We start from the raw sequence: 12,272 nt of genomic DNA, 5'->3' as shown, positions 1-12,272 counted from the left end.
AGTGGCATGTGTGATCACATCATTGGCGTCGAAAATACGAGCCATTTATCGCAATCGCGAATTGATCGGATCTTGTAACGGGGTGTCCGTTGCATAAGTATTATATCTATAAGAGAAATAATCAATATTATTTCGTATGAGAGGAAATAAATAAAGTAGTGCAAAATTATTATTATTATATCTTTCTTAATTTTGACTTGAAAAGTTTCAATAATACTTTGGATTATTGATGCAATAAGACACTAGCTCTATTGGTTGGTTGATTTAAGTTTAAATAAACCCCGCCAGTCGCTTCAAGACACGGTTGTGCGGTGCGCAAGGAGGCGCCATACTTAATGAGATATTAATATAGTAAGTTCAGTAGTAGATAGAAGATCGTTACACAGGAAACTAATTATATTATACATTTGTACTTTTCCATTATTCTAAATTCATTGAATTACCTTTTGGTAGCTAAAGACCCTAAGCTACCTAGAAACATCCTCTGCACTCTCTTATGTACGTGAAGTTTCGAGACACCCTACCCACACTGTACTCAGTGTAGGTTAACTAGTACTTACCAGTACTAGTGAAAGGTGCCTCTTTAAACCTGATAGCACTTCGTAGTCCGTTCAACGGCCCACGCACGTTCCATCCAACGTGGACATGTTGGATGAAGAAGGAGGGAGCTTTCAAGCCCATGATGAAGGTTATCGCGTAACGCATGAGAGGTTTTCTCATTTGAGTGACCTCGAATGGAGAGCGATCGAACAAATGAGCTCGTTCGTAGAAGGGCCAGCCGTTGAAACTATGCTGTTCACTCTGCGCAGAGATGAACAGCATGCGGCCATAGCCGAGTTCATTCTAAATGAGCTCGATGGGGCCCAAGAGAAGTAACCTTGCTTTACCAGCAAGGCTCTCAACACACAGAGGTGTTGAGAGAACAGAGCGCTCAACAGTTGGAACTGTTGAGACAGTAGCATGTATATGCTGCTGATGGGCCGACGCTTCCGCGTCGACCCGAACACTTGAAGTTTAAACCAGTCGAAGGCGACTCCTTTTTGAGATGGTTCGTCGAGTTAGACGACGCCATATAAGCTCGTCGTATCAGTGATGATGCGGTGAAAGTGGAATTTGGCGTGTCCAATCAGCCGGACGTGCCAAATCTTAGGCTTGATGCTCAAGCTTTACGACCCATTAGTATTTGGGTCGGCTCAGACAAACATTTGAGCTGCCACGTGCCGAATTTAGGGTTCGAGACGATCTCCTCGATTTAAAGCAGGGCAAGCGTGACATTCACGCTCATGCCCAACATATACGATACCTGGTCAGTTGTATCGTTAGTCATCCAATAGATGAACAAACACAGGTAACTGTGTTTATCAAAGGTCTTGCATACGGTCCTGAAAAGACCCACCTGTTCCGGCTAGAATCAGAGTCGCTAGACCAAACGATCTCTATAGCGGAACAGGAGGACTTAAGTCTTAAACATGCTTTTGTCCACTCTGGTGCTTATTGCCCACCGAGACGACAAGAAAACGGACGTCCAGAACCCATGGATCTCTCGTATGTAGAGACCTAGAAACCTCGCTTTTCAAGTTACAAACGATTATAGAATTGTAATCGAAAAATGGACCAGTGTAGTGTTCCACAGCCAGTGCCTTAATCACTGAGCAAAAAGACAGACCTCTCGCTAGGAATAGCGGAGGACGCCGATCCGACGCTGTTGCGACATCGCAACGGCGAGGCAAATCGTCAAAAACGTTTGGGGTCATTAGATGCGAGCTTTCTACTGATCCAGCAACGTCAAAAGCATTTGCAGGTCTTTTGACGAAAGTTGCTTCTCACACACAAACATTGTGTGTAACTGGGGATGCGTTCAACCTCCTCACCCTGAAAACAAAAGTGTTAAATAAGTTGCCACTTAAGTCCCTAGTCGATAGTGGGCGTCAAATAATTTTTTAAATGCCAATCGCTAGAAAATCGCGGACTCAAATTTATTGAGCGCGATATCCCTCTAACGAGGATGACAGTGCGCCTAGCAACAGGCGCACCTGTAACGTTTAAGAAACGTGTAGTTGGTATCCATACACGTGAAAGGGTAAACATTACGATGATGATTTCATCTTACCAGATTTAAATGACAAATCTGATGTCATCCTTGGATTCTTATGGCTCAGTATGTACGAGCCATGTATAAATTGGCAGCATCAAGCCGTGACGATGCCTGTCTCTTGTCCATCAGATGGCCAGCTAATGAACGTTTTGGAGCGTCCACAAACGTGTGGATGTCCTATGAGAGAGTGCGATGACCTCACTTCGGTAGCATGACTGTACAAGACCTCAGTGTGAATACCCAACATATTGTGAAGTTTGATCCTGACGGCTGTGCACAAGCACAAACAGCGTCGAAGTTCGACCACTCGAATAAGTTTAGTGGTACGAAACAAGGATGGTTGCTTAAGAAGCAACATCCAAGAAAGTTTACAGCGCCAGTCCATAAGAGACAGCGCGAAATTCCTAGAACGACTGGAGAGCCGATCGTCGAGGATCTTGCTGTGGTTGGGCAACCACAGCTAGAGGTAGTTGAGGAGGATACTCCCCAAAAACTTTCTGTGGGAATAAGTCCCTGGAAACCTGTGGTCAATGGTTCTCAGATACCTTTGGAAATAAGTTCTAAGGAAGAAACTGAGACGATCAATGTCTTAGTAAACAATGGATCGAGTAGGCGCTTATACACTTGATTGGTTAGCGCCTCCGGAGTAAACCTCGGACATAACTCAATTACCAACGCTGGAAACGAAACGGTTCTTGCATGATCTGCGTAGGGGCAAAGTCAAGCATATCTGCGTACTTGTGACAGATGACAACAACGTTGCCGAGATTCGGTCGGCAATAGTAATTTCTGAGAACGAAGGATTCTCAAGAGCTCATCGATGGACGAAAGTGTCATCGATGGAAAGACTCGGATTGAACGTTTTACGTCCCATTTCTGGAAGTATTTAAAGACAAGCCCTTTATGTAACGAATTAAAGGAATTTAAGGATGTTTTCCCTAATTCACTACCGTTCGAGTCGCCTAAGCGTAAAGGCACTCGACACGAAATCGACCTAATCTCAGGTTCGAAATACTGTGTGATGAAGCAATGGTCATTGCCTCGTAACAAGTAATAGCGGTCGACAAATTCTATCCAAATGCTTAGCAGCAGGACATGTGAGAGAATCAACTACCACACATAGCTCTCCGACCTTCTTTGTGCGTAAAGCAACAGGAGGATGGCGGATAGTGCATGCATTCAATAACTGAACACTGCAACAGTACCGGCTCAAACGCCGATACCACGAAAAGAAGTAATCATTGATGGTATGTCAAAGAGTACTATCTTTTCGTAAATGGATTTGATGGATGGATTCTATCAGATCCTTATGCGTGAACAGGATATTCCGTTCACAGCAGTAACAACCCCAAGCGGTATGCTGTGGGAATGTTTAGTCATGTCACAGGGACTTAGTAATCCCCCTGCGACATTTAACAGATGCGTAATGAATCTGTTGAGATCGGTGCAGGATTTCGCAGCGACGTATTTTGATGATGTCTTCGTTCATAGCAGATCCGTGAATGGAAAGTCAGATGTTGAAGCACATCGTACCGACGTCCGAGAGGTTCTAACACTTATGCGTAAGTACAAGTTGTATGCATATCTCAAAAAGTGTATATTCGCTGCGTGCGTAATATCACTTTTTGGGTGCATTGTGGGAAAACACAGTGTGATTGAACTGTGCCAGTCGATTTGAAGGAACTCCGAAAGTTTTTCGGCTTAGCGGCGTACCTGCACAAGTACTCACGCAATTATGCGGAAATGACAGTACATCTTTCTTTTTTTTGTTAGAGCAAAATGTAAAGTGGTCATGGAGCGCCGATTATCATTGATCCATTGAGGCTACAAGCAAAGCTTGAAGAAATCGTTAATTCTGGCGATTGCTGACCAGGACCGGTGGTCTGTAATGCCAGCGATTTTGCAATCGGCTGTGCGGTAATGCAATATCACACAAACGACGCAGAGCACTTCGTCTGTTATCAATCGCGTCACCTTCAAGCAGCTGAACGCAACAATTAAGTGCATGACAAGAAACTCCTTGCCATGAAATATGCACTGGCTAAGTTTAGGGTCTATCTCTTGGAAAATATACCGTTCATTGCTACACGGGCCATGCGTCTTTACGCATGGCCGTAAACAGTCCACGCCTCTCGCAAAGAATGGCGAGATGATTATTTTCTTCGCGGAGTATAACTTCTCCGTGGAATATAAATCAAGACGTCGTCGCCGATACCTTTTAGCGCCGGCCCGATTTTGAGCCGGCTGCGCAAATCAACAGTGAGCATAAGGCCACTGTTGCAACAATAAGTGTTCCGTCGTCTGCATTACTCGACGACGTTAGAAGAGCTTTTCAAGAAGATAGGACTCTTAAAGAGCTGATGGATTACCTTGAAAAAACATCTCAACAATCCTTAAAAGGATTGTCGAAATTGTATCAATCTTCAGCTGATCGATATACGACACGCAATGGTTTAGTGTATTTTACAACCATTGCTGGCGACACACCTCATGTCGTCATCCCTATTCATAACGATTTGCGATTACGCATCATGTATGAGTACCACGATGCTTTGAAAAGTGGTCAACGTGGATGTGAGAAGACTTACTCATGAAAATCGCGACTTCTACTGGCCACGCCAGTATGATGATTCTGTCCGCAAGTACATACGTGCTTGCAAAGTTTGCCAACGAGTCAAGCCCAGTGCTTCATCCCGTGCTCGGTTACAACCTCTACCTGTTCCGACAGAGTGTTGGCAGTCCGTTTCTATGGACTTGTCTTCGGATTTCCCGAAGATACCCACAAGAATAATAATATTCTTGATTTTGTGGACCATTTTACCAAATTGGTCATCTTGCTGCCGTCCTGGAGTCGACCACAGCCAAAGGTTGTGCTCATGTCTTTTTTGACATAATAATTCGACTCCATGGGTTACCCCGTTAGCTGGTCTCAGATTGAGACCCTAGATTCACTGCGGAATTATGGCAAACAGTGTTCAAATCACTTCGAGCACAGTTAAAATGTCAACTTCTGATCATCCTGAAACAGATGGTCAGATGGATCGTGCAAACCGTATTCTCGAAGAGATACTTCTCTTGGCGGATACGTCCACTCTTTCAAGAGTTGAGCGAATTATTGCGGATGGTAGAATTTGCCATCAATAATTCAGTGCATGCTTCTACAAAGCATACCGGTTTTCATGAATGGCTTACGCCACCTACATATACCTTCCCTGTTTGAGAGAACTTCTTGTTTAAGGGGGGCGGGGCTCGCTCGAGCAAAGAACCATTTAGCTCTTGCTCATCACGCATTAGCCTTAAGGTCAATGCGAAGGATACCAATGTCGAGTTAGCTAACATTGAAGTAGACAACGATGCTGAAAGACTCAGCATCGAAATCAATACTATTAATGAGCATGATAATACTTTCAATAATGAAGAGATTGATATCTTCGCAGTGCGAGCCGGTCGCACTGAAAACAAAAATTAAACCGAGTATGCAGGTGATTTTTTGCTGGCTAGAGAAGCAGAGGTCCGTTTCGTTCAGGATTTCATCACTGATGCGGTGGACCGACAGAAACGGAATTCTGATACCTTTATTTAAAAATTAATGACCTTGTCCTACTGTCTGCGGTAAAATTACCAAAGCACGTTGTGACGAATGTAGGCAGTAATGAATAATTGCCCAGATATATCGGCCCGTTTCGTGTATTACATAATGCATACACGATCAAGTTGCCTCGTAGAAAGCATACGCATCCTACGTTTTATGTTGAGCGTCTCCGCCAGTACAATCAGTACAAGGCTTCTTCCGAATCCGATTTACACCGGAACGGTCAAGGGCATCAGCCAAAGCCTGATATTCCGGTGTTGGCGCAGATGAGACATGAAAGTCGACAGATATGATTAAAGATTCGAATAATACGGTATGGTATAAACGGCTTAAAGAGGAACTCTTTCCAACATGTGATGCTGCTCCACTGTTGTGGTGTGATTTGGAGTTTTCGATGAAACCTTTACGCCACAAACAATTGTGAAAAAAAACGCATCAGCAAAAAGGGATATATCAAATAATGACTACCCGGTCGATTCTCCTATCATATATGAGTCATTGACGGATTTGCATTTGGAATTTAAATTAAAAGTTTTAATAAAACCCAATTTGAAATAAATAAATGAGCTTTTCGAATGTCAACTCCCAGCAAGCTCTTTTGACCTTTGGCCAAAATGGCTCGACAAGTAGACGTAGCGTGGCGGTCGCTGCGTCGCTGCACGCCTGTGCGCAAGACGTCTATCTCTACTTATAACTCTAATCGACTATTCTATAGCTCTTTTCCTATGAATCTGCCGAAAATCCCACCCGTCAGCCCTTCCGTTGTACATGAAAGCTTGGTCACTACTTTGCCCAACCACAAAGCCTTGCAGCGCATGCGCTCGCTTCTCCAGCAGCCCCATCGTCGCGTACTTTTTCTCACTGGAAGCTCCGCAGTTAATTCGTCTGTGCGTAAGATACTGGAGAATGAATCGCCCGCATTTGAGCTAGAGCGCCATGGCCACGGAATTTTCGGTGTGCGCGAATTCTGCCAGCTATTACTGCGTGAGAGCGGGCGTGAGCGTCGAATCTTCAATAGCGCCCAGCTATTGGCATTACTACTACACAACGGGATTGCACTGGCGGGTAATTCGACCACATCCACGCTTCAACGACGCAAAGGAGTGCACGATTTACTGCAGCTCTTTAGGCTATTAGAACAAGAAGGCGTCAGTATTGAACAGTACGAGGCTGTTGCTGCTACTTCTAGTGAACACCTTTCACGTGAACTAGCGTCAATGTATCGAAGGTATCACAACGTCTTGAGCCAACAGAACGTCACGTCATGGGACGGTCTAGTGCTGGAAATGCTGGAACTCTGTGGCGTGCAGAGAGAAAGCGTGACTGAGCAAGAAATGGAGTTTAGTCGAATTGCAGTACAAGCGTATACAGATGTGGTAGTCGACGACGTGCACCGAATGACGTCTGCAATGGCAAGACTAATTGGACACTTATGCGCTCAAGAAAGCATCCAATCTAGTGCGAGTTTCAGTAGCGTGCTACTAGATACCGAACAATGTTCTCGAACTCTGCTTTTAGAGCAGCAATTAGAAATGACAGCTTCCTGTATTGGTCGTGAACATCAAGTGACTCATTGTGTCAAATCTTTTGATAAAGCACTGGAGAAGCGAGCAAAGAGACAAATGTTTGCCAAGCAAGTCTTGACATCGAATGCTAAGCTTTTAGGACGCATTGAATGTCCTGTACCACTGCAATGCTTAAAATTTGATACTTTCGAAGCCGAAGTCAACGAAATAAGCACGTTTTTATCTCAAAAAAGGCAGTCAAGTGCTACAATTCAAGCCACGGTGCTGTGTCCTTCCAATGCTGATGTCCATCGCATTGCAATGGGTTTTAGAAATCAAGGACTTTCGATCCAAATCCCGAATCCAAGCTTTGCTGCAACAACAAATGCAAGAGGTGGATTCATTCATCTCTTTGACGAACCAGGCGTCAATGCCGTGTATTCACTCTTGTGTGCCTTGTGCTTTCCTAGTGATTCGCGCCACCTGTATAACGTATTACGCTCGGACTATGTAGATTTACCAGCCGAGCTTTTATCGTGGTTAATGGAGAAAAACCACCAAAGTCATGCGAATCTCTTTGTCGTTCTAGAAACTTTTATTCAAAGTCACGAAAAAACATTTGAAACAACGTCGCAATTGATAAGAAAAGACAAAGTGGCAGAGCTGCCGAAATCAGTAGCTCTTGCCATTGAAAATGGTTTTCAAAAAGCGAGCTCGTTTATAACTCTTATGAAGCAGCTGCGCGATGAAAGTCATCAATTGTCGACAGTAGAAATTGTGCACCGATTCCTACAAAAGTCTGGGAAACTAGAAGCGGTGCTTTGTCCTAGTTCCGTGGCACAGGAGCACGAGTCGTCATGTCTTGCTGATTTCTTACGGGAGCTCGAGATGGCACAGAGTATTGTCAAAAGTGAACAATTAACGTTTGTAGTCCCATATTTACAACACCTACGAGAGACTGCTTTGACTTCGTCAATATCACGGGAAGACACGTTAGAACATAATCAAATGAACAATGAGATGGGGCGTGGATGTATACGTGTACTTCCATTGACTAAACATGCGCTCGAGTCAGCTATGGCCTCGAAAGGGGAAGAGGAGGATTCTCACCATGTTTTAATCTTTATGTCAATGCGTGACAGTAAGTTTCCAGGACGAATGAAGCGTTTAACGCTACCGCTTCCATATGAGCTTTTAAGAAAGCCCTTTCCAGTCCAGACACGTTCACACTACCTTGAACAGTGCGAACGACTCGTGTACGAAGCTCTAATGCGAGTTGAGTACACCGAACTTGTGCTTTCATATACGAACCTTGTCACGTTTCCTTCCTCCAAGCGCGAAAGCTTAAGTCGAATCTTTCATCCACTCTGGAATCAAAACAGTGATTCAAAAGCAATTGTTTTGAATCGCAACAGCCAAGACACTGAATCAAATGATTCCAATGTCTCATCAAAGGACTCCATTCGACGTCATTTATTGATTAATCAAGATCAATCGGACCATACTTTCTCAACAACTTTGTCCAAAGTCATGGATAGAATGTATCAGCTTATAAAGCGGATGCTATTGTCTTCAAGTATGAAACGTAGTCGAAGCAGAGAGAACGAATTAGCCATTCCTTTGGACCAGAAACAAGAAATCGAGACTCCACACAAAGAGTCTCCTGCCTATAGCAACAAGATGCCTCACTCTCGTGCACGTGTAGTGACGACGTTTTCACACGAGCCGTCGCATTTATCGTATTCCCAAATTGCCACATACCAGCGTTGCCCACATCGGTATTATCTTGGTCGTATAATGAAGCTTAACGGAAACGTGTCGACGTCCATGATGTATGGAAGTGCTCTCCATGCAGCTGTTGCAGCATTTGCAACGTATCTTGCTCAAGCGCAACGGCATGGAAAAATCACGGAAGAAATAAAGACACTTGCAGCTGCAAAAGCAACCAAAGCGTTCGAGCAATCATGGAGTCAAGACGGATATGGACTCTTTGCGTCCGAGGAACAGGCTTTTGTAGTATACGAGCGTGGCTTAAACGCATTAAACGAATTCATGGGAATGCATTTCTGGGACACGCAATTGAAAGAAATCGTTTGCGTCGAACAAGCGTTTTCTTTCCATGTTTCTGAAGCGAACGTAGAGCTACGTGGTGTATGGGATCGCGTTGACCTTGTATTGAATCCAATTGGCGATGGCACTTCTAGTTTTGTTGTGAAGGAATTCAAGTCGAATATGGGGGGTACTCTGCGTAATATGCAGAAACTCGCGATTGACAGTTTACAATTAAAACTATACATGTATGCGCTGCGTCAAGTATATGGCGAGGCACCGTACGGGGCTACACTTCAGCAAATTGGTGGAAATCAAAGCGATAGAATCAAGACAGAATCTACACCGAAAGTTGCAATTGAAAAGGGATTTGTGCCTTTTTCGGACAAAGTCGAGCAGGAAGCGATTGATGCGATTGTCGACGTAGCATCGAGTCTACGGCGTGGAAACTTTGAGGCGAGACCGAGTTTTGCTGAATGCGCTTTCTGTCCGTATGCCCAATCTGCTTGTCATTTTGCCACGGATGAAGCACGCCAATTAGCAAAAGATAGGTTGAAAGGATAAAGTTGAAAAAAAAATCTCGTTTATTAAGTGAAAGCAGTGTCGCTTAGAAATAATAATTCGAGATTATTAGTATCTTGAAGCCTCATTATTATTATAGATTCAGAATACAAGATTAGTATCACAGCAAGGGACTTCTTCTTGATGTGTTTATCATAAATGCGATGCGCAGAAAAGGATTTTATAAAGTATTGCAGTCTCTTGGCAATTTTCTATTACAAGTACAGCGATACATCCGGACTTCTACCAAAGAGCTGATTCCATGAATGCGGAAAGGCAAATGAAAGTGTTGGCGACGTTGAAAGAGGCATGGAAGCAACGGTTTTCGTAGGCTGGAGATCAATTCTTAGTGAGCGAAAAAGCTGCGTCGTCATGGCAATTGCGTCCGGTACATTATTCCCCTCTGCACATGGCATCACCCACGCGATAAAGGGGACTTTCTTCTCATCACACTGAGCATGGAGGAGTGGAGCGAGGCCAGCACCGCGGATTAATGTCCACTGGTCGGTCGATAAGGAGGAAGTCTCTATCACTTCTAAAGCACCACTTGCGCTAATTGCCAAACCCTCAAAGCGCGTTAAGCATTCCCCAACCAATTGATCAGAAGAACAAATCGTGCGGATTGGACGACTATACAGAAATAAATTGGCTTAGTCTACGCATTGCTAGTAGCGAATTAAAAATGTATCCAACCTGATCATATTGCGATCGTGACGCAGCATATCGTCGCATCCTGCTATTACACCAAGTGTTGCCACTTTGCTCGTAATTGCCCAGTCAAGAATTTCTTGAACAAATGCACGCGCACGTCCCTACAGCAACAATATAAGAAATAAATTTTAAGAAATTTTGGTTGCTAACGTAGCATGTACCGGCAACACAAGAGCTCGTTGCTGAATAATTGTGAGGTTTTTCTCCTTGCATTGGTACACTATTATCAAATTACGACGATATTCGTCTTTAAATCTCGTAAGTTTTTATCCACAGACAGAAAAACGTACCCTCGAGATTAAGACATAGACCATGCTGTCCAGTGAATGCTGCGCTGCCTGCAATTGGAGGAGCTACTTGACTGAGCAGGTGGCCGACGCGCGTCAGCTTTGCGCCCTACAGTTCCAGGACCAACGTGTTAAAATTAATACAAGGTTATATATAGTAAGATAATTATTCGTCGTACGAATTTGTCTCCAATTTGCAGCAGTGTGTTGATCACAAGGTCTAAAGTTAGCTGGCCCAGATTTGCGTTGGAGATCGCGGGCTTGCAGCAGGAATGATGCACAATTAGGTCAATTCGTAACGATCTTACAATGCAAACGTCTTATGAAAATATAGGCGTAAGAAAAGAATTTGCGCACCAAAAGAAGTGTAGTATCTGCGAACATGGCGGCGCACGCATTGGCGTCAGCGGCATTCGATGCATCATGTGGGTAGAACTCCATCAAAAAAGCTTCAGGATGGACAAAGTTATGCGTTTTAATTGGTTCATAAATCCGTAAATTTCGTCCCGCATCCTATTCAATATAATATTTCTGCAGAATATTATGACTAACAAAATCCTTTTTTCAAAGTACATAAACGCCTTGGCTGATTCTGTTGGTTCTTTAAGGTTGACGCTCTGCATCGACAATTTTACAATAACTTTTGCGCCAAAAAACATATATATTATTAAATTTCTGTGTCACATGTAGAATTGCCTAATTCCACTAGGCCCTGCAAAAGCAATGTGATTGCCACACCATTGGACACACAGCTTTGTCGGGATTGTGACATAAGGCAAGGATCCCTGTCCGGGTTGTGTTGACACTCGAAGAGGGTAAAAGGGGATGTCTATTCCGTTTCTTCACACTGGGGAAGGGCTCGCATATCTATTGAGATGCGGGATGCGATTGACGTTTTTCAATCGATTTATAAGCGCCAGGGGCGCGTGTTTTCGGATGGGCCTTTTATACCATCGGATGGGTCTCGTCAAAACTGACGAACGAGGCCCTCAACGTCAGCAACCAGCTGGGAACGAGGCTACCGGCTGTCATGTGAAGGTGGATAACCGTGCCAGCTAACAAGATAACTCGTTCGCTGCCCCTTCACATCACGGTGGTTCTGGATACGCTCCACAAGGAAACGTTGACTACCGTGGGAATTCACCAATCGTTGTGGCGGAGGAGGATAATTTGATCCGAACCGTATGTCGGATCTAGAGTCGAAGATCGACAAACTCGATCGCTTCCTCCATAATTTGGAGGAGGGACTTGACCACGAGCGTGGCAAGCGTCGCTCGTTGGAGCAGACGATGCGAGCTCACCATATCGAGCGGTTAAAAGTCCATTCGAAGATTGCGTACTTCATGTTGGAGTACGGACGGAAATATCACGCTCTTCGTGATGAGCTGTCGTCAGCTCATCGCCGTTTCGAGGAAATTCGGAACCGGCATGAGAAACTCCAGATTCAACATGAGAATCCGTTTCGCGATCAC

The 12,272-nt window shown here is 44.3% G+C and overlaps 2 protein-coding genes across 2 annotated transcripts; one reads left to right on the top strand and one right to left on the bottom strand.

The window, feature by feature from the left end:
• Nucleotides 1-6,301: 6,301 nt before the first annotated feature.
• On the top strand, nt 6,302-9,805 carry CCR75_006689 (uncharacterized protein; the record flags this gene model as incomplete). Its single annotated transcript, XM_067964757.1, has 1 exon — nt 6,302-9,805. One exon carries the CDS (start codon nt 6,302-6,304, stop codon nt 9,803-9,805), a length of 3,504 nt encoding a protein of 1,167 aa, XP_067821283.1.
• Nucleotides 9,806-9,929: 124 nt separating this feature from the next.
• Nucleotides 9,930-11,241, bottom strand: CCR75_006688 (uncharacterized protein; the record flags this gene model as incomplete). Its single annotated transcript, XM_067964756.1, has 6 exons — nt 9,930-10,432; nt 10,496-10,614; nt 10,675-10,733; nt 10,804-10,909; nt 10,980-11,103; nt 11,183-11,241. The coding sequence occupies 6 exons, from the start codon at nt 11,239-11,241 to the stop codon at nt 10,018-10,020; spliced, it is 882 nt and encodes a 293-aa protein (XP_067821284.1). The 3' UTR covers nt 9,930-10,017.
• Between the last annotated feature and the right edge of the window lie 1,031 nt (nt 11,242-12,272).

Source organism: Bremia lactucae, linkage group LG5, assembly GCF_004359215.1.
Source record: "Bremia lactucae strain SF5 linkage group LG5, whole genome shotgun sequence".
NCBI classification, from domain to species: domain Eukaryota; phylum Oomycota; class Peronosporomycetes; order Peronosporales; family Peronosporaceae; genus Bremia; species Bremia lactucae.
This window is presented reverse-complemented; position numbering and strand designations above follow the sequence as displayed.